Raw genomic sequence first — 23889 nt, 5'->3', positions numbered from 1 at the left:
CCAGTTTTCAGAAAAGGAAGTCAGTGTGAATTTTTCGCTACAGTTTCCTAATTTCCACTAAACCTTTCTCACCTGCACTTTACTTGTGCTGAATCAACACTGAATCTGCAGCAGCAGCTGCAAACTGCCACTTCTCCCTCTGCTGCAGCTAATTCAGCTTACAGAGCCTCAAAGCATCAGACCGGAGATTGCTGCACAGATCGGCTCACTTCTCAATACTCTCCTCCTGCTTTGTTTGCAAGTACCGTTCAGGAGTAACGGCTATCATTGTCAGCTGACCGGAGGGCGGATTAACCAAACTGAACCGCAAGTATCTTTTGTTGCTTTACTTGCAAAGTATCATATCCATACTTAGTTGAATAACTGCAAGCAAGTCTAATCCACTTAAAGTGATACACCTCAATTAAATGTTACCATACTAAGAGGTTCTGTAAGACCTTGTGTTATAAAATCCTATTGGAGTTATAAGGATTACCAATTTCCTGAATTGACATTCTCAGCACCCTGTATCTTTGTATCTGTTTTCAGTCTGCAACATATTGATTGAAGTATTCGATAAACTGTTTATGCTATTATTTTACACATACCATATGTGTTTTCAGTGTTCTTAATTAAGGAACATATGAATCAATCCTCATAGGTATATTTGTCCATCATATTGATTTGCACTATTCTTTCTGGGATTTCACTCCTCAATAGTGAACTCTTATTTGAAACAGTGATACATTTAAACATTTTTTCTCTGCAATTGAGTTCCAGAATCTAAAGTCAATTAAGTTTGAGATAACCTCACATAATACTAAGCCCGTCATGGAACCAGCAGAGCTCCCACAAATAGTATACAATTTATCCCAAAAAGTGGATCAGTTAGCCCAGGCTGTGCACGACCTACAGGTTGAAAACCAATCTCTAAGGGGTATTATCAGAGAGTCCATATCTCCACAACCCTCACAGGTACTACAAACCTTTGAACCATCGGTATCATTACCAGAACCTTTCTCTGGCAACAGGAAAAACTATAGACAGTTTAAAAATTCCTGCCACCTTCTATTTAATTTAAGACCCCGTAGCTACCCTACTGAGAGAATCAAGGTACTCAGTACCATTTCTTTTCTGAGAGGTGAGCCACGCACATGGGCAGATAATCTGTGCGAGCATAATGATCCGGCATTAGCCACTCTAACAGATCTCTTCAATGCAATGGATGAACTCTTTCATGACACCGATGTCCAGATGTCTGCCGAAGCATCTATGAGAAGCCTGAAACAAGGCAAAAGACCTGTTGAGGACTACATAACCGATTTCAAACTGTATGCTGTAGACTCTCAATGGAGTCAAATTGCCTTACGTAACCAGTTTCGCTTAGGTCTTTCGGAGGCATTAAAAGATGAGCTAGCCAGAATAGAGCTCCCAAAAACACTGGAGGCCATCATGAAAACTGCTCAACAATTAGACCGAAGACTACGCGAAAGAAAAGCAGAGAAATTTTCTACAGATGTGCGTCCAAAGGGTTATAACATTCCAGCCATACCTTAAACTACTCAACCAAGAACCACTCCTACTCTTATGGAAATAGGTGCAGTCAGAGGGCCTCTGACTTCAGAAGAATGCTATCACAGGAAAATAAAAAATCTCTGTATGTATTGTGCTAGTCCATACCACTCAGTACAAGATTATCCAATACTTCAGAAAACTAAAAAAAGTAAGTTTTTACAAATTAATTCCTCTGTGCAATCTTGCCGCTTGAATACTTACGCTATGTTGTCCCTCTCCTTACAGTGGGAGCAAGATCAAGTGTCGACTGACGCTATAATCGACTCTGGAGCTTATGGTTGTTTTATAGACCAACATGTTGTAAAAGCAAATAAAATACCTACTATTCTAAAGCATAATCCTGTCTCCTTTCGTATGATTGATGGTTCCGCACCCAAAACAGGTCCTATAACACACCAAACTGTTCCTATCACTGTTAACATTAATGGTCACACCAAATTAATCTCTTTCAAGGTTTTAAGTTCTCCTCTTTTCCCTGTGGTTCTCGGTATTAAGTGGTTACAACAACACAACCCGCAGATTGTATGGTCTCCTTTCTCTATTCAGTTCAATTCCGATTACTGCTCACAGACTTGTTTGCCTACCCATAGCATACTTCAGACTGAACAACAGTCTGAAATTTACATGCCTGAGATTCCATCACACTACTCTGACTTTGCTGATGTTTTTAGTAAAACCGAGGCTGAAAATCTTCCACCTCATCGTCCGTATGATTTTCTGATCGAATTACTACCAGGTTCTACCATCCCATACGGACATCTCTACCCTATGAGCCAACCCGAATTAGTTCATCTAAAAGAGTATCTGGAAGAGAACCTCAGAAAAGGTTTCATAAGGACTTCAACCTCTCCTGCTGGTGCTGGTATGTTCTTTGTCCGAAACAAGGACTCTATAATCGACTACCGGGAGCTGAATAAACGTACAATCAAGAACCGCTATCCTCTCCCTCTAATCCCGGAGTTGATTGAACGTCTATCTGAAGCAAAGATCTATACTAAACTTGACCTCAGGGGAGCGTATAACTTGGTGAGGATAAAGGAGGGCCAGGAATGGTTAACTGCTTTTAGAACCAGGTACGGCCTATATGAGTATCTTGTAATGCCTTTCGGACTGTGCAATGCACCAGCTACTTTTCAGCACTTTATCAATGATGTGTTCAGGGATTTACTCGACGTCTGTTTAGTCATCTACCTAGACGATATCCTAATTTATTCTAAAGATCTGAATGAACACATCAAACATGTCCGGAAGGTATTATCACGGCTTAGAGAACATAAACTTTATGCCAAACTGGAAAAGTGTCTATTCCATACAGATCAAGTCTCTTTCCTTGGATACAACATCTCTCCCACTGGGGTTACTATGCAAACACAAAAGGTTGAAGCAGTAAAGAACTGGACAGTTCCTAAATCCAGGAAAGACCTAAAAAAATTCTTAGGGTTTGCGAACTACTACAGAAAATGTATTAAAGATTTCTCTAAAGTAGCCAAACCATTGACAACTTTGACCAGCACTAATGTACCTTATATTTGGAACGAAAAAGCAGATCTTGCTTTCAACTTACTAAAGACGAAGTTTACCTCTGCACCTATCTTGAACTTTCCGGATCCATCCTTGCAGTATATCTTAGAGGTTGATTCTTCGGATTTTGCTCTGGGGGCAGTTTTATCCCAACAAAAGTCCCTCAAAGATCCTATTCATCCCGTTTCATATTACTCTTCAATGATGACTTCCTCTGAAAGGAACTATTCCATCGGAGACAAGGAACTCCTTGCGATAAAACGTGCCTTAGAAAACTGGAGGCATCTTCTTGAAGGCACTAAATATCCAATCTTAATTCTAACAGACCACAGGAACCTAGTATACCTACAAACCAGTAAAACCTTATCTGCAAGACAGGTACGATGGAGTCTGTTCTTCTCCCGTTTTAATTTCAACATAGTTTACCGACCAGCTTCAAGGAATGGCAAGGCAGATGCCCTGTCCTGTCTACCCAAAAGACTTACTCCATTAGATACACAGACTACCATTATACCTCATGAGCGATTCATTGGACTTACCACTGATATGATATCCGAATTGAAAATACATACCACAATGGAAAACCCTCCATCTTCATACAATTTGATAAAAAAGAATTCTTTATTCTATCATGACCAAAAAATCTATGTTCCTAAACCTATGAGAACATCAATTATTCAGATCCCTCAAGATACCCCGCTATCTGGACATCCTGGCATACGACGTACCTTGGAAATAATTTCAAGGTCCTTCTGGTGGCCCAAGCAAAAGGACTCAGAGTTACATTCGTTCCTGTCAGATTTGCTCTGTATCCAAGCCAGAAAGAAGACCTCCTTATGGTCTACTGATTCCTGTACCAGCTCCAACTAGACCATGGCAACACATCTCCATGGATTATATTGTTGAACTACCCAATTCCAACAATCAAACCACTATCTTAGTTGTAGTCGACTTACTTACCAAGATGGGACACTTCATACCATTTCACAAACTCCCCACTTCATCTGAGACAGCTCTGCTCTTTCTGGATAATATAGTTAGACTCCATGGTTTCCATTCCATCATAACCACCGATAGAGGCACTCAGTTCACCTCACGTTTTTGGACCAAACTATGTGAACTCACTCATATGCAACACCGTTTCACCACCTCTTTCCACCCGCAAACAAACGGTCAATCAGAAAGATTGAACCAATGGCTTGAACAATTTCTACGTTGCTATTGCTCTTACAACCAAACTGATTGGGTGAAATACCTATCAATGGCTGAATTCGCCTACAATAATGCTGTGAATACGTCTACGAAATATTCTCCCTTCTTCGCAAACTATGCTTTCCATCCAGATTTCGTAATTACCTCTCTAGATGGTTTGAATTCACCCGCAATGGAAGATCTCCATGACTCTCTACAGCAGAATTTCCAGATATACATGAGAACATTGAGAAAGCTCAACAGGTTCAAAAACATTACTAAGACCTTCGTAGAAGGCCTCCTCCTCATTACACCGTGGGTGATCTTGTATGGCTATCTACCAAAAACCTGAAATTACAAATCCCTTGCAAGAAATTAGCCGGCTTATACATTGGACCATATCCTATCGTCCGTGTCATTAATGACAATGCTGTTACACTCAAATTGCCTGACATTATGAAGATCCATCCTACATTCCATGTCTCACTTCTAAAACCATATACACCATCTAGAAGTTCCCTAACACTATTGCCACCACAGCCTCTCACCTTGGATCAGGATGTGTTTGAAGTTCATTCCCTACTGGATTCAAGACATAAAAAGGGAGAATTACAATATTTGGTACACTGGAAGGGTTATCCCCCTGAAGAAGACTCTTGGGAACCGGCTTCAAATCTGAATGCCCCTAGATTGGTTACTCTATTCCACAGAAGGCACCCGGACTGACCTAGACCGACAACTGTGGCACAGTTGCCTTAAGGGAGGGGTCATGTCAGGGTTACTGTGCCTTTAAGCAGGGATTTGCATAGGAATTTTCTCGTTGGTTGCCTAGGTTATAAGTTCCACCATTTCCTGTGGCTCCTTGCTTAGTATTTTGTAGTGTAATCTACCTTTACCTGAGCCCAGCTTGTGTTCCTATTGCAAGCCTCTATTTGGATTACAAATTAAAGTTTATATCTATTCTCAGTGGAAGTGGACTTGTTAACCTTTTTTCACCTACTACTGAATTTATTTGTCAGTTTTCAGAAAAGGAAGTCAGTGTGAATTTTTCGCTACAGTTTCCTAATTTCCACTAAACCTTTCTCACCTGCACTTTACTTGTGCTGAATAAACACTGAATCTGCAGCAGCAGCTGCAAACTGCCACTTCTCCCTCTGCTGCAGCTAATTCAGCTTACAATGCCTCAAAGCATCAGACCGGAGATTGCCCCACAGATCAGCTCACTTCTCAATACTCTCCTCCTGCTTTGTTTGCAAGTACCGTTCAGGAGTAACGGCTATCATTGTCAGCTGACCGGAGGGCGGATTAACCAAACTGAACCGCAAGTATCTTTTGTTGCTTTACTTACAAAGTATCATATCCATACTTAGTTGAATAACTGCAAGCAAGTGTAATCCACTTAAAGTGATACACCTCAATTAAATGTTGCCATACTAAGAGGTTCTGTAAGACCTTGTGTTATAAAATCCTATTGGAGTTATAAGGATTACCAATTTCCTGAATTGACATTCTCAGCACCCTGTATCTTTGTATCTGTTTTCAGTCTGCAACATATTGATTGAAGTATTCGATAAACTGTTTATGCTATTATTTTACACATACCATATGTGTTTTCAGTGTTCTTAATTAAGGAACATTTGAATCAATCCTCATAGGGATATTTGTCCATCATATTGATTTGCACTATTCTTGCTGGGATTTCACTCCTCAATAGTGAACTCTTATTTGAAACAGTGATATATTTAAACATTTTTTCTCTGCAATTGAGTTCCAGAATCTAAAGTCAATTAAGTTTGAGATAACCTCACATTGTATTAAGAGGTAGGGGTGATCGAAGAAGAGTATTGAAAGTGGAGAACAGACATTTTGGGTTTGAAGAAAGATTAGAGATAAGAGTAGAGAAGTAATGTTGCTTATAGAGATTAAGAGCAGAATAGTAGGAGTTCAAGATGAATTTGTAATGTAGAAAATCAGCTGATCTCCAAGATTTGTTCCAGTGCCGCTCAGTGACTCCTTTTATTTGAGAGTTCATTCTGATTTGTTCCACCAAAGGTTCTATGGCCAACGAGAATAGCAAGGGCGATACCAGGCAACCCTGCCTAGTGTCATTTGTTATGGAGAACGAAAAGGAGTGGAAACCGAGACCGCTTACCGAGGCCATGGGAGTAGAGTAAAGGGCTTTAACCGCTGTTACCATTTCGCTAGGGAACTGAAAGCTCTCAAGTACCTCCCACAGATATTGCCACCTAACACGGTCAAAAGCCTTCTCGGCATCAAGAGAGATAACCGTTAAGGGCCTATTAAATTTGGAGGAAAGGCTGAGAATATTAAGCTGCCGCCTAGTGTTATCCGGGCCTTCTCGTTGTGGGACAAACCCCACTTGATCTGGGTTGATAAGGAACGGCAAGAGACTTGCCACACGGTTAGCTAACAATTTAGAGTAAAACTTTATGTCAGTGTTAATGAGGGATATCGGCCTATAACTGGTACATAAGGAGGGGTCTTTGTTCGGTTTTAGAATAGTAACAATGGTGGCTTCTAGAAATTATTTTTTAAAACAGCATTCTTCTCTAGCAAGATTGTAAAGCCTAAGTATTAGAGGGGAGAGTTCCCTAATAAAGATTTTATAAAAATGAACTGGGAAACCGTCCGGACCCGGGGATTTAAAAGACTTTGAATTTTTGATGACCCTCTGGATTTCCATAAGTGAAAAGGGGGAGCTTAGGAGGTCACGTTGTAATTCCTAAATATTTTAACTGTGTAACAATTCTGAAAGGTAGTTTAATCCTTAATTCCTTTTTTTTATATATCCACAGAAATTCAGATTTTAAAGCATTAACAGCATATCCTGAGAAAGAACCAAAAGTTTTTAATATATTCAGCAGTTTGGGGACATTTTCATCTATGTCACTTAGGAATACTAATAAATCATCAGCATAGAAAACTATTCGCAAGTTATCTTCACCTACAGAAATCCCTTTCATTTCTTCAAGCAATAACATGGCCAGGGGTTCTATACTTAAAGGGACAGTTAAGTCCAAAAAAAGTTCATGTTTCAAATAGGGCATGTCATTTTAAACAACTTTCCAATTTACTTTTATCACCAATTTTGCTTTGTTCTTTTGGTATTCTTAATTGAAAGCTAGAACTAGGAAGGCTCATATGATAATTTCTAAGCCCTTGAAGGCCGCCTCTAATCACATGCTTTTGTATTTGCTTCTCACAGCAGGGGAGAGCTAGTTCAGGTAAACCCTATAGATAACATTGTGAGCACGCCCGTGGGTTGTGGCAGACACTGCACTAATTGGCTAAAATGAAAGTCAATAGATAATAAATAAAATGTCATGTGATCAGGGGGCTGTCAGAAGATGCTTAGATACAAGGTAATCACAGAGGTTAAAAGTATATTAATATAACTGTGTTGTTTATGCAAAACTGGGGAATGGGTAATAAAGGGATTATCTATCTTTTAAAACAACATAAATTCTGGTGTTGACTGTCCCTTTAAGTTAAAAAGTAGAGGAGAAACTGGGCACCCCTGACGAGTTTCCCTGAATAACTGAAATGACGGAGTACATGCCCCATTAATAATAAGGGCAGAAAGAGGGTTATTATATAATGCATGAATGAAACCTATAAAGGGGCCTTTAAACCCGATTCGGGCAAGTGATTCATAGAGATGCTCCCAATTAATAGCATAAAAAGCTTTTTCTGCATCTAATGCTAATAGAGCATTATCCTCTTTAATGCTTGTCCCTTTTTTCATTTCAAGATTATAATGGTCAAGTACCAGCAATAATCTACGTAAATTTGTAAAAGATGAACGCCCCTTTATAAATCCAGTCTGATCACTATGAATCAAATTTGGGATAAATTTATGTAACCTCTTAGCTATTATACTAGCAAGAATCTTGTAATCCGCATTAAGCAATGATATGGGATGGTACAAATACATATTTTCCGGATTTTTATCTTTTTTCAAAATTAAGGTGATGAGTGAGCTGGCAAAGTTTTTAGACATAGAGCTATTTTGAGCGAAATATATATTAAATAATCTTGAAGGTTTAGCCAATTCTGTAATTAGAATTTTATAATAATCGATTGGGAGGCCATCAGCTTTATTACATTTACCTGAATTACCTGGATGATCTCTTCTTCCCCTATTGGTTTATTTAGTTCAGAAAGTTCCTCTTCTTTTAATTGAGGTAAGGAACATCTATTCCAGAAGGAATTCTTATTCTGCACATTTGTTTCCTTAGAGGGGGAAAGTTTTTGATAATAAGCAAGAAATTCTTTGCTTATATCTTCGGACTGGGTTAGACTCTTTTTCCCTATTTGTATTTCTGTGATAGTATTCGATCCACGAGCCTGTTTAATTAAATTGGCAAGATATTTCCCAATTTTGCCCCATATTTGTATAACCTAGCATTCATTCTTAAAGTTTCTGCTGTAGCATTCTGCTGTAAAAAAATATTCCTTTCTTTCCTGGCTTGCATATATTTTGACCAATTCGTTGGTGTAGGTTCACATATATAATGATTATATGTTCTGCTTAGCTGTTTAGAAAGCTGCAAGTCCCTTGCCATATTTTTTTTATGCATCTTGATAACAAAAACTTTTATTTCGCCCCTGAGTACAGCTTTAGATGCTTCCAATAGATTTCCTGATTTTTAACTGAATTTTCATTTTGTGCCATATACTTGCGCCAAGTATCTAATAGCCAATTTTTAAATTTAACATTTGTATATAAATATTTAGGAAAAATAAATAGAATTAAAGTGAATACGTGTATCAAATAAGTGTACCTAAAACAGATATGAATAAAACACAGACAATAGAGTTAAGTAAAGACAGAGCGCCAGACAAAGCGTGAAGTGCGGGGGGAGGAAAAAAAGGAGAGAGAAAAGAAAAAGAAAAAATACATAAAAATCACAGTGCACTGTGTAGGAAGAGCTACTAAAAAGTAAATACAGGGGTGTCAGAAGAGGAGAATATCTGTTGCTTTAAGTATTCTTGAGGTTAGCTATACTTTTATACAAACAGACTGATAGGCAGAAATTTACAGACTATAGCGTACAAAGCAGGATTAATATCCCTAAACCAAGTAAAGACTATCATAAACTGCTAATATAACAAGAAGGCTAACCATCACATATAGACAACTACTGGCCTATCAACCAGAATAGTTTTAACTTAAAATAAACACTCTTTAATGGCCACAGTAAATTAAAGCTTGTTGAATAATCAATGGGCACAGGGATGTGCTTATTTTTACTTAAATTAAATAAATGTGCTCTACTTTTGTGGTAGCACAGTACAAATGATGCAGACAGCAAACAATCGCCTAGATTTAGAGTTTTGTAGGTAAATACCCGCGTAGCTAACGCTGCTTTTTTTCCCAACGCACCCTTCCAACAACGCTGGTATTTAGAGTTGTCTGAGGGGCTGCGTTAGGCTCAAAAAAGGGTGCGTTGAGCCTAACTTAGCTCCACTTCAACCCTCAATACCAGCGTTGCTTACGGTAGCGGTAATCTGGGAAAACATGCTCGTGCATGATATCCCCATAGGAAACAATGGGGCAGTTTGGGCTGAAAAAAAACCTAACACCTGCAAAAAAGCAACGTTCAGCTCCTAACGCAGCCCCATTGTTTCCTATGGGGAAACACTTTCTAAGTCTGCACCTAACACCCTAACATGTACCCCGAGTCTAAACACCCCTACCCTTACACTTATTAACCCCTAATCTGCCACCCCCGCTATCGCTGACGCCTGCATTATATTATTAACACCTAATCTGCCGTTCCGTACACCGCCGCAACCTACATTATCCCTATGAACCCCTAATCTGCTGCCCCTAACACCGCCGACCCCTATATTATATTTATTAACCCCTAATCTGCCCCCCCAATGTCGCCTCTACCTTGCCTACACTTATTAACCCCTAATCTGCCGACCGGACCTCGTCGCCACTATAACAAATGTATTAACCCCTAAACCGCCGCACTCCCGCCTCGCAAACACTATAATAAATAGTATTAACCCCTAATCTGCCCTCCCTAACATCGCCGCCACCTATCTACAATTATTAACCCCTAATCTCCCGCCCGCACCGTCGCCACTACTATAAAAAAGTTATTAACCCCTAAACCTAACTCTAACCCTAACCCTAACACCCCCCTAACATAAATATAATTTAAATTAAACTAAATAATATTCCTAAAATTAACTAAATTATTCCTATTTAAAACTAAATACTTACCTATAAATTAAACCCTAATATAGCTACAATATAATTAATAATTACATTTTAGCTATTTTAGGATTTATATTTATTTTACAGGCAACTTTGTATTTATTTTAACTAGGTACAATAGCTATTAAATAGTTAATAACTATTTAATAGCTACCTAGTTAAAAGAAATACAAAATTACCTGTAAAATAAATCCTAACCTAAGTTACAATTAAACCTAACACTACACTATCATTAAATTAATTAAATAAATTACCTACAATTACCTAAAATAAAATTAAATACCCAAAATAAAAAATTCCCTACCCTATTCTAAAATACAAAAGTAATCAGCTCTTTTACCAGCCCTTAAAGGGACAGTAAACCTTAAAAATAATGTTATATAATTCTGCACATAGTGCAGAATTATATAACATTATATTAGCCAAACATTATAAAACATAATGTACCCTATTCATTTTTAAAAAAACAACGCTGTTTTACAGATCCGCTCTCTGTACTCTGCTGAGCGGGTCTGTTATATTTACTCAGACAGAGCAGGAGCGAGCTGCACTTAGTCTTATGGCGCGGTCGGGCCGGGCTGTGACTATACAGCTGGCCCGATGCGCTGAGTAAATATAACAGACCCGCTCAGCAGAGTACAGAGAGTGGGTCTGTAAAACAGCATTTTTTTTAAAAAAATGTATAGGGTACATTATGTTTTATAACGTTTGGCTAATATAATGTTATATAATTCTGCACATAGTGCAGAATTATATAACATTATTTTTAAAGTTTACTGACACTTTAAAAGGGCTTTTTTGCGGGGCCTTGCCCTAAAGTAATCAGCTCTTTTACCTGAAAATAAAATACAATACCCCCCCAACATTACAACCCACATACCCCTACTCTAACCCACCCAAACCCCCCTTAAAAAAACATATTGCTAACTCCCTGAAGATCTCCCTACCTTGAGTCGTCTTCACTCAGCCGAGCCGAATTCTTCATCCAAGGTGCGCAGAGGAGGTCCATCATCCGGTAGAAGTCTTCATCCAAGCGGGGCAAGAAGAGGTCCTTCATCCGGTAGAAGTCTTCATCCAAGCGGGGCAAGAAGAGGTCCTTCATCTGGTAGAAGTCTTCATCCAGGCGGCGTCTTCAATCTTCATCCATCCGGAGCGGAGCGGAGCCATCTTCAAAGGAGCCGACGCGGAGCCATCCTCTTCTACCGATGGACTAATGCCGAATGAAGGTTCCTTTAAGGGACGTCATCCAAGATGGCGTCCCTTCAATTCCGATTGGCTGATAGAATTCTATCAGCCAATTGGAATTAAGGTAGAAAAAATCTGATTGGCTGATGCAATCAGCCAATCAGATTGAAGTTCAATCCGATTGGCTGATCCAATCAGCCAATCGTATTGAACTCGCATTCTATTGGCTGATCGGAAAAGCCAATAGAATGCGAGTTCAATACGATTGGCTGATTGCATCAGCCAATCAGATTTTTTCTACCTTAATTCCGATTGGCTGATAGAATTCTATCAGCCAATCGGAATTGAAGGGACACCATCTTGGATGACGTCCCTTAAAGGAACCTTCATTTGTCGTTAGTCCGTCGGGGAAGGAGGATGTTCCGTGTCGGCGGGATGAAGATGGATCCGGAAGAAAGAAGATAGAAGATGCCGCTTTGAAGAAGACATTGCCCGGATGGAAGACCTCTTCTTTGCCGCTTGGATCAAGACTTCACCCGGATGGAGGACCTCTTCTTTGCCGCTTGGATCAAGACTTCTACTGGATGGAGGACATCTTCTTGCACCGCTTAGATGAAGAATTCGGCTCGGCTGGGTGAAGACGACTCAAGGTAGGGAGATCTTCAGGGGGTTAGTGATATGGGGGGTTTGGGTGGGTTAGAGTAGGGGTATGTGGGTGGTGGGTTGTAATGTTGGGGGGTATTGTATTTTTATTTTCAGGCAAAAGAGCTGATTACTTTGGGGCAAGGTCCCGCAAAATGCCCTTTTAAGGGCTGGTAAAAGAGCTGGTTAATTTGGTAGTTTAGAATAGGGTAGGGAATTTTTTATTTTGGGGTGCTTTTTTATTTTATTAGGGGGCTTAGATTAGGTGTAATTAGTTTAACCTGCTTGTAATTCTTATTTATTTTTTGTAATTTAGTGTTTGTTTTTTGTATTATAGAATAGTTTATTTTATTGTATTTTATTTTAGGTAATTGTAGGTAATGTATTTAATTAATTTAATGATAGTGTAGTGTTAGGTTTAATTGTAACTTAGGTTAGGATTTATTTTACAGGTAATTTTGTATTTCTTTTAACTAGGTAGCTATTTAATAGTTATTAACTATTTAATAGCTATTGTACCTAGTTAAAATAAATACTAAGTTGCCTGTAAAATAAATATAAATCCTAAATATCCTAATAAATATCCTAATAAATCCTATTATTAATTATATTGTAGCTATATTAGGGTTTATTTTATAGGTAAGTATTTAGTTTTAAATAGGAATAATTTAGTTAATTTTAGGAATATTATTTCGTTTAATATAAATTATATTTATGTTAGGGGGTGTTAGGGTTAGGGTTAGAGTTAGGTTTAGGGGTTAATAACTTTATTATAGTAGCGGCGACGGTGCGGGCGGGAGATTAGGGGTTAATAATTGTAGGTAGGTGGCGGCGATGTTTGGGAGGGCAGATTAGGGGTTAATACTATTTATTATAGTGTTTGCGAGGCGGGAGTGCGGCTGTTTAGGGGTTAATACATTTATTATAGTGGCGGCGAGGTCCGGTCGGCAGATTAGGGGTTAATAAGTGTAGTTAGGTTGCGGCGACGTTGGGGGGGGCAGATTAGGGGTTAATAAATATAATATAGGGGTCGGTGATGTTAGGGGCAGCAGATTAGGGGTTCATAGGGATAATGTAGGTGGCGGCAGTGTCCGGTTGGCAGATTAGGGGTTAAAACATTTTTTTATAGTGGCGGCGATGTGGGGGGGCCTCGGTTTAGGGGTACATAGGTAGTTTATGGGTGTTAGTGTACTTTGTAGCACAGTAGTTAAGAGCTTTATATAACAACTTTTTTTGGCATTAGGAGTCTTGTCGGTAGAGGCTCTACTGCTCACTTCTCCCAAGACTCCAAATACCAGCGTTAGGCAGATCCCATTGAAAAGATAGGATACGCAATTGGCGTAAGGGGATCTGCGGTAGCCTGGAATCGCGGTAGGGAAGTGAGCGGTAGACCCTTTCCTGCCTGACTCTAAATACCAGCGGGCGGCCAAAAGCAGCGTTAGGACCCCTTAAAGCTGCTTTTGACGGCTAACGCCAAACTCTAAATCTAGGCGAATGTAAACAATATACACAATGCAAAGTATTCCCAATATTTATAGAATAATGACTCTGTATCTTCGCTGAGGATATCTTCACTGGGGAAGAACAAACTTATTAAATAATCGGTGGGCACATAGATCTGCTTATTTTTACTTAAATTATATCAATGCTCTCTACTTTTCATAATAGCACAATACAAATAATGGAAATAGCAAAAAAATGCAAGCAATACAGAAAAATACAAAGTGTTCCCAATATTTTGTGAAATAATGACTCTGTTTCTTCGCTAGGGTTATCTTCACTGGGGAAAGACCTGCAATAAGAGGGGCTATATATCCACACCGCCAGAATTCAGCACACAGTTTGTTAACAACGATTCCTCTTATAACGTTTTATCTGTATACTGTATGTTATCTTCACCCTCTTTCCGTTCGCCCAGACTATTCCAACCCCAGATAAAGGAGAGGTAAGCTTCTTTCAAAAAAAGGAAATGTTCCAAAAAAGCACCACACTACTATTTATAGAATATTTTCACAGGAGTTGTCTTCACTAAAGAAGAGCAAGCTTATTACGTGATCTGTATACAAGCAATGGAAAGTGTTCCCAATATTTATAGATGAATGACTCTGTATCTTTACTGGGGTTATCTTCACTGGGAAAGAACATGCAATAAGAGGGACTATGCCTCAGCACAGCCAAAATTCAGCACACAGTTCATTCACAACAGTTCCTCTTATGATATTTTATCTGTATACTGTATGTTGTCTTCAACCTCTTGCTGTCCGCCCAGACTACCTTAACCCCAAATAAAAGAGATAATCTTCTTTCCGGGTTTTCCTTCCCTAGGCAATACCCGACACTACTAGTAGTGTATACCACACAATTATTATAATCACTCGTTTCTTCACCCCCAAGGTGGATACTTTCTTTTGGAAACAATTTATAATCCATTAGGGAAAACACTGCTTCTTTTATACTGAGGAAACTCTGGGGCTTTCTTCACTGGGGGATCTGAATTGCATATATATAGCTTATATCTAAGAGCTGTGTCCATCATGCATCTTCACCCCCCTATAATATAGGTATTACACTCCAGACTAATAAGCCCCCAGACATTCTGCTAATTCCTGTGTCTTAAAAATGTGTATTGGTAGACAGTTAAACAGGTGTCTATGGCTAGTAGACAAATAACGGCCGTAGAAAAAGTTACCGGACCAGACCAAGAACAGGCCTGGAAAACACCACAACTTAGTGGGCCAACTGCTGGGACTCAGGCTGGCAATGCTGCAGCACGATGTAAGTCGGTGGGAGTCAGCCGTAAGCTGTACTGCGCTAACAGAGGCCATCCTGCCGAAATAGCGCTTCTGACCCTCAGCGTCTGCAGGAGGGATCCGGCACCCGAGCGCTCTCGCACCATGCTGCTGCTAAGCTGCAAAGAACGTCACATCCGGTTATGTCAGATCCGGACTGACTCCTATTTAACATGATTTTGAATGTGATTTATTAATTCTGAACACAGCTACATCCCCAGTTATGCATCCCCAGCTACATCCCCAGTTATTTTAGTTTTTTTTTTTTTACTTCCCTCCACCTAAAAGATTTCAGTTTGTTTTTCTATTGAGTTGTGCAGTTTATAGGTCACATTAAAGGTGGAAAAAGTTCTGATATTATTTATCTTTGTCTCATTTGTTTACATCACAGAAACCTCACATGTTAACAGAGGTGTGTAGACTTTTCATATCCACTGTGTATATATATATATATACATATATACATATATATTTATGCCTATATATATATATATAAGTGCATTAGAGCCTTTTTCCAATAAGAAGATGAAATATTCATATTTAATAAAGGTTTTAACTATGTATTTACTGTTAATATTTCACAATCTAATGTTCTGTACATAGCATAATATGTTCTAAGTATTTCTAAAGATATATATATATATATATATATATATATATATATATCTGTATATATCTATACCTATATATAATCTTCTAGATATATAGGTATAAATATATATATATTTTTAAAACCCATCATATATATGTAGAAATTTTTATTTATGAATAGTTAGAACATATTCCGTTTTGTAAAGGACACAGGAATTTGAAATAGTCATATTTTGATGTTGGGTTTGCGCTAATGAAAATATGTCATGTGATTTATGCGAGAGCGGGGTGTTTTTCTTGCTTCATTAACTTCTATGGGTAAATGCAAAAACGTGATTTTCGAATCTAGATTATAAGCGTGATTTGGGTACCGCAGGAGAAAAAACAGTTTGCTTTCAAGTTGTAATACCAGTGCAACCCGACTGGTGCAAAAATGAAAATCCTAGCATAGTTTTCGTTATAGCAAAATGCCAAATACCGCTTCACTTGCCCTTCATTATCATTCAAAACATGCACATTCCTTTTATATGCACACTTTCTGAGGCTCCAGATCCTACTGAGTATGAGCAAAAATGCACAGTGTATACCTGATGCATTTTGGGATTGGCTGATGGCTGTCACAGGATACAGGGAGAGGGAAAATTGGAATAACTTTGAAATTTGCCAGAAAATATATTACTGCTCATTTCAAATTCAGTCTTTTTATTGTGTATTTATCAATTATTTAATTCTACTTTATTTATTGGTCTTTTAATAGTTTTAGCTAAACTTTTATTCATGAAAAAGGGTATTTTAAAATGTTTACTTGATACTTTTTTCATATGTAATGTATACAATATTTGAGTTGTATATCCCTTTCTTTAAAATAACTTTTTAAATTAACGTATGTTATAGTAATGACTAAGCAGTTTTCTTATTTTTGAGATATATCAATAGTTTTAATATTTTCAGGATTAATCTTATATTTTAATTTGTTATTTTAAGGATTTTTCAACGTTATGTGGTTTAGTATATAATTCTCTCTCATGCCTTTTAAATTTGACATGCCTGACTATATCAAACAGTACAGCTGCATTTCATTTTTACATGGAAAATGCGCAAGCAACAAAGTACGCTTTCATTTACGTATGTTTATTTTATGCAGATGTTTCCACACATTACTGCACATTTTTACTCAGAAAACATTATCACATGTTTATAGAAGAAAGCTGTTTTATGAATTGTTTAATTTGAATAAATTGACAAATCTGATTTCATTAACATGTTTTTTTAGCGCTGCATAATTTATTTGGTTTTAAATGGATTTACCCTTTTTTATTTGCTCTCATGCTCTCATAGTACTACTGCTAGCAGAACGTATTTCTGTATCATAATAGTTATTTTCACAATTTCTCTTTTTTTAGAGCCAACATTTACATTTTCAATCCTCAAAAATTTAAGTATGCACTAGATAATATGCTTAAAGGGATACAAAACCCATTTTTTTTTCTTTCATTATTGAGATAGAGCATGCACTTTTAAGCAACTTTCTAATTTATTCCTATTATCTATTTTTCTTCGTTCTCTTGCTATCTCTATTTGAAAAAGCAGGAATGGAAGGTTAAGAGCCAGCCCATTTTTGGTTCAGCACCTTGGTAGAGCTTGTTGATTGGTTTGCTACATTTAGTAACCAATCAGCAAGAGCTACCAAGGTGCTGAAATAAAAATGGGCCGGCTCTTAAACTTACATTCTTGCTTGTTCAAATAAAAATAGCATGAGAATGAAGAAAAATGAATAATAGGAGTAAATTAGAAAGTTGCTTAAAATTGCATGTTCTATCTGAATCATGAAAGGAAAAATGTGGGTTTAGTATCCCTTTAAACAGCTAGATAATTCTGAATTACAGTCTAGCATCCTAACTTTCTTGATTTCATTCATAACACGGCACATCATAACTTATATTGCATATTAAATCCATCAAAAACACCACAAAACATTTGAAATGCGCTCTTCATTCTGGTTACTATTGGTAAAATGTGTAATGTTTTTAGAGTGTAGAATCTACTTTAGTTTGAAGTGACATATAAAGTAGAACACTAAATTGCGCTAATTCCTCAGATCATGATGTTATTCAACAAAATAATACACACACGTATATAATTTTATATATATATATATATATATATATATATATATATATATAATTGAAGTTTAAAAAGTGTTTTAGCATGATATGATATATGACAAGGTATTGTGTGTGTGTTTGGATTGGTATATGTGTCTGTATATATATGTGGGTATGTGTGTATCTTTGTGTATGTATGTGTGCACATAGGCCTATGTATGGTGTTATCACACGTCACATGAATATTTTACATCATCCATTATGTTGCTTACTACTGTGGTTGTGAGCAAGGTATTTTATTGATTAATGATGACAATACATATTGATCTTTTGTGTTTAATTAATATCAAATGAGCCCCAAAATATATTTAAGTAATGGAAATTACCTGTACTAATGATGTCATCAGGGAGTTCATCACCACAGAACCTGAAAACCAGAGCAGAATAAAACATATGAAAACATTCATCCATGTGCCAAAATCAAGCTTTTGTAAGGAATTTAATCCAATGGTTAGGGGTTAATGGAGATATTTAGCAAAAACTGTCATGACAATGTGACAGTACTGCTTATATAAAAATGTTCAAATCTGTGCTCTTCACATATTGGAGAGGATTCTAATTAGTATAAGCTCCAATGGGTTCAAGTAGCTTTGTAGTGAAGAGTTTGGAACAATATCTTTTCTTAACATTCATTTTCAACAAATCTGACAATTCTGCAATTAGTGGAAAAAAAGGGATCAAGACCTATTAGTTTCACTTTTACTATAAGTGACACAGTGAAATATATTTACCTTCCTATCAATCCATGGACATCATCATAACTATCATATACTTCAAAGTAGTCTGATAGACAATCAGTGTCATCTTCAATGTCAAAATCCAGGAACTCTATATAGATACGTTGACCATAATTGAGCCTAATATGCCAGTAGCAAATCTGATCACTTTCATACTCATCAGGGTATCCAGGTGATTTAATATCTCTCTCTTGTTCTGTCAGCACGCCGCCACATTCTTTAGCTAAAATGAAAGAGAAATAGATAGACAAATAAAGAGAAATAGATAGATAAATAGGTAGATGGATAGATAGATAGATAGATAGATAGATTAGATAGATGATAGATACATATTCAACAACTTTATGATTTCATTGAGGGCATTTGTGAAGTAAGTAAATTATGTTGCTAAATATAGCATTTGCCATTAATAAATCATACATACAGATTTAATAACCTAAAAAATGTTGAGATATATTTTTACTTTTACAAGCTTAATCTGAAAACAACATAGCAGAAGTACTATTCTGTAAGACCTGTAGAGCCAATATTATTGAGAAGCAAGCAAGTACATTTTCTACCATTAGGAACCTACATGTGTTAATATTGCTGTCTATACATGCTGATCACACCAGAGACTCCCATTTACTAGAAAACCTGGAGCTACATTAACTCTGCAATATTTTTCACTCTGCATTTTTTTTTTTAATAAATCAACTCATAGAGGCCTATTTATCAAGCCGTCAAACGCAAATATGCCGGAATTCCGCAGCGTAATTGTGGCAAGCTTGATTAGACCTATTTATCAAAGCCTACAGACAAAAGTTGAAATTTGTGACGTAACATATGATCCGCCCTTTCTCAATCCGACACAGATCAATGCTTACGTCATTACAGATGTTCTGAATACAAATTTGGCACTATCTGACACCTTTTGCCATTTATCAAACTTCTAACAGGTACGCTTGCCGCTATTCTGGCCCAGCGTACCTGGTTTTCAATCCGCCACCCTGGAGGCCGCGGATGCCATAGGAATCAATAGGAGTCTGAAAGCAGTGAAAGCTTATGTTCGATGCTGCCAAATATCCCATTGATTTATATGGTAGAAAATTAGTAACATACACCTAACCAGTACACCTAACACCCTAACATAACCCCCGAGTCTAAACACCCCTAATCTGCCACTCCGACATCGCCGCAAGCTAAATAAAATTATAAACCCCTAACCCACCTCTCCCAGACCCCACTGCAACTAAATAAAGTTATTAACCCCTATCCCGCCGCTCCTGGACCCCACCGCAACTAAATAAATGTATTAACCCCTATCCCACCACTCCCAGACCCCTCCGCAACTAAATAAAATTATTAAGCCCTATCCCGCCACTCCCCGACCCCACCGAAACTAAATAGAAGGATTAACCCCTATTCCGCCGCTCCCGGACCCGCCGCAACTGTAATAAAATTATTATCCCCTAAACCCCTGGCCTCCCACATCACTACCATTAACTAAACCTATTAACCCCTAAACCGCCAGCCCCCCACATCACCATAAACTAAATTAAGCTATTAACCCCTAAACCTAACAAACTGCTAACTTTACATTAAAATGACCTCATCCCTATCTTATAATAAATTAAAACTTACCTTTAGAATTAAAATAAACTATATTAAACTATTAATTAACCTACCCTAACTATTATACTAAAATTACATTAAACTATTAATTAACCTACCCTAACTATTATACTAAAATTACATTAAACTATATTAAACTATTAATTAACCTACCCTAACTATTATACTAAAATTACATTAAACTACCAATTAAATTAACTATATTACATATTTAAAAACCTAACCCTACTCAAATTATTGAAATCTACAATTAAAAATTACTAAATTACAAAAAATAAAAAACACTAAGTTACAAAAACAAACAAACCACAGTATCAAAAATAAAAAACAATTACACCTAATCTAATAGCCCTATCAAAATAAACAAGACCGCCCAAAATAAAAAAAAACCTAGCCTACAATAAACTATCAATGGCCCTTAAAAGGGCCTTTTGTGGGGCATTGCCCCAAAGAAATCAGCTGTTTTACCTGTAAAAAAAAATACAAACACCCCCCAACAGTAAAACTCACCACCCACACAACCAACCCCCCCAAATAAAAACCCTATCTAAAAAACCTAAGCTCCCCATTGCCCTGAAAAGGCCAATCAGCCAATAGGATTGAGCTTGCATTCTATTGGCTGATTGGAATAGCCAATAGAATGCGAGCTCAATACTATTGGCTGATTTTTTTTTTATTTTGGGGGGTCTTTTTTATTTTGATAGGGCTATTAGATTAGGTGTAATTGTTTTTTATTTTTAAAAATGTGGTTTGTAAGTTTTTGTAACTTAGTGTTTTTTATTTTTTGTAACAGTGTTTTTTATGTTTTGTAACTTAGGCCTAGATTTAGAGTTTGGCGTTAGCCGTGAAAACCAGCTTTAGAGGCTCCTAACGCTGGTTTTAGGCTACCGCCGGTATTTGGAGTCGTGTAGGTAAGGGTCTAACGCTCACTTTTCAGCCGCGACTTTTCCATACCGCAGATCCCCTTACGTCAATTGCGTATCCTATCTTTTCAATGGGATCTTCCTAACGCCGGTATTTAGAGTCGTTTCTGAAGTGAGCGTTAGAGCTCTAACGACAAAACTCCAGCCGCAGGAGTTAAGAGCTTTCTGGGCTAACGCCGGTTCATAAAGCTCTTAACTACTGTACCCTAAAGTACACTAACACCCATAAACTACCTATGCACCCCTAAACTGAGGTCCCCCCACATCGCCGCAACTCGATTAAATTTTTTTAACCCCTAATCTGCCGACCGCCACCTACGTTATACTTATGTACCCCTAATCTGCTGCCCCTAACCCCGCCGACCCCTGTATTATATTTATTAACCCCTAACCTGCCCCCCACAACGTCGCCGCAAGCTACTTACAATAATTGACTCCTAATCTGCCGACCACAAAGCGCCGTCACCTACGTTATCCTTATGTACCCCTAATCTGCTGCCCCTAACACCGCCGACCCCTATATTATATTTATTAACCCCTATTCTGCCCCCCTCAACGTCGCCGACACCTGCCTACACTTATTAACCCCTAATCTGCCGAGCGGACCTGAGCGCTACTATAATAAAGTTATTAACCCCTAAGCCGCCTCACTAACCCTATCATAAATAGTATTAACCCCTAATCTGCCCTCCCTAACATCGCCGACACCTAACTTCAATTATTAACCCCTAATCTGACGACCGGAGCTCATCGCTACTATAATAAATGGATTAACCCCTAAAGCTAAGTCTAACCCTAACACTAACACCCCCCTAACTTAAATATAATTTAAATCTAACGAAATTAATTAACTCTTATTAAATAAATTATTCCTATTTAAAGCTAAATACTTACCTGTAAAATTAATCCTAATATAGCTACACTATAAATTATAATTATATTGTAGCTATTTTAGGATTAATATTTATTTTACAGGCAACTTTGTAATTATTTTAACCAGGTACAATAACTATTAAATAGTTAAGAACTATTTAATAGTTACCTAGTTAAAATAATAACAACATTACCTGTAAAATAAGTCCTAACCTAAGTTATAATTAAACCTAACACTACCCTATAAATAAATTAATTAAATAAAATACCTACAATTACCTACAATAAAACCTAACACTACACTATCAATAAATTAATTAAATACAATTCCTACAAATAACTACAATTACATAAACTAACTAAAGTACAAAAAATAAAAAAGAACTAAGTAACAAAAAATAAAAAAATATTTACAAACATAAGAAAAATATTACAACAATTTTAAACTAATTACACCTACTCTAAGCCCCCTAATAAAATAACAAAGACCCCCAAAATAAAAAAATGCCCTACCCTATTCTAAATTAATAAATTTAAAAGCTCTTTTACCTTACCAGCCCTGAACAGGGCCCTTTGCGGGGCATGCCCCAAGAAATTCAGCTCTTTTGCCTGTAAAAAAAAACATACAATACCCCCCCCCCAACATTACAACCCACCACCCACATACCCCTAATCTAACCCAAACCCCCCTTAAATAAACCTAACACTAAGCCCCTGAAGATCATCCTACCTTGTCTTCACCATACCAGGTTCACCGATTGGTCCAGAAGAGCTCCTCTGATGTCCTGATCCAAGCCCAAGCGGGGGGCTGAAGAGGTCCATGATCCGGCTGAAGTCTTCATCCAAGCGGGCCAGAAGAGGTCTTCCATCCGATTGAAGTCTTCATCCAAGCGGCATCCATCCGGAGCGAAGCGGCAGCATCCTGAAGACCTCCACCGCGGAACATCCATCCTGGCCGACGACTGAATGACGAATGACGGTTCCTTTAAATGACGTCACCCAAGGTGGCGTCCCTCGAATTCCGATTGGCTGATAGGATTCTATCAGCCAATCGGAATTAAGGTAGGAATATTCTGATTGGCTGATGGAATCAGCCAATCAGAATCAAGTTCAATCCGATTGGCTGATCCAATCAGCCAATCAGATTGAGCTCGCATTCTATTGGCTGTTCCGATCGCGGTGGAGGTCTTCAGGATGCTGCCGCTTCGCTCCGGATGGATAACGCTTGGATGAAGACTTCAATCGGATGGAAGACCTCTTCTGGCCCGCTTGGATGAAGACTTCAGCCGGATCATGGACCTCTTCAGCCCCCCGCTTGGGCTTGGATCAGGACATCGGAGGAGCTCTTCTGGACCGATCGGTGAACCTGGTATGGTGAAGACAAGGTAGGATGATCTTCAGGGGCTTAGTGTTAGGTTTATTTAAGGGGGGTTTGGGTTAGATTAGGGGTATGTGGGTGGTGGGTTGTAATGTTGGGGGGGGGGGGGTATTGTATGTTTTTTTTTACAGGCAAAAGAGCTGAATTTCTTGGGGCATGCCCCGCAAAGGGCCCTGTTCAGGGCTGGTAAGGTAAAAGAGCTTTTAAATTTATTAATTTAGAATAGGGTAGGGCATTTTTTTATTTTGGGGGTCTTTGTTATTTTATTAGGGGGCTTAGAGTAGGTGTAATTAGTTTTAAATTGTTGTAATATTTTTCTTATGTTTGTAAATATTTTTTTATTTTTTGTAACTTAGTTCTTTTTTATTTTTTGTACTTTAGTTAGTTTATGTAATTGTAGTTATTTGTAGAAATTGTATTTAATTTATTTATTGATAGTGTAGTGTTAGGTTTTATTGTAGGTAATTGTAGGT

General features: G+C 37.7%; 1 protein-coding gene across 1 annotated transcript in view; it reads right to left on the bottom strand.

Annotated features, from left to right (window-relative positions):
• Positions 1-23889, bottom strand: part of TNFAIP6 (TNF alpha induced protein 6) — a 131966-nt gene that overhangs the window by 13962 nt on the left and 94115 nt on the right. The window contains exons 4-5 of the mRNA XM_053689893.1: positions 18623-18851; positions 18218-18258 (exon numbers count right to left, since the gene is read on the bottom strand). Of these exons, the coding sequence (XP_053545868.1) occupies positions 18218-18258; positions 18623-18851 (270 nt within the window). The remainder of the gene's footprint in view (positions 1-18217; positions 18259-18622; positions 18852-23889) is intronic.

Source organism: Bombina bombina, chromosome 1 (assembly GCF_027579735.1).
Source record: "Bombina bombina isolate aBomBom1 chromosome 1, aBomBom1.pri, whole genome shotgun sequence".
Classification (NCBI taxonomy): Eukaryota; Metazoa; Chordata; class Amphibia; order Anura; family Bombinatoridae; genus Bombina; species Bombina bombina.
The sequence above is the reverse complement of the archived record's forward strand: the minus strand, read 5'-3'. Positions and strand labels throughout refer to the sequence as shown.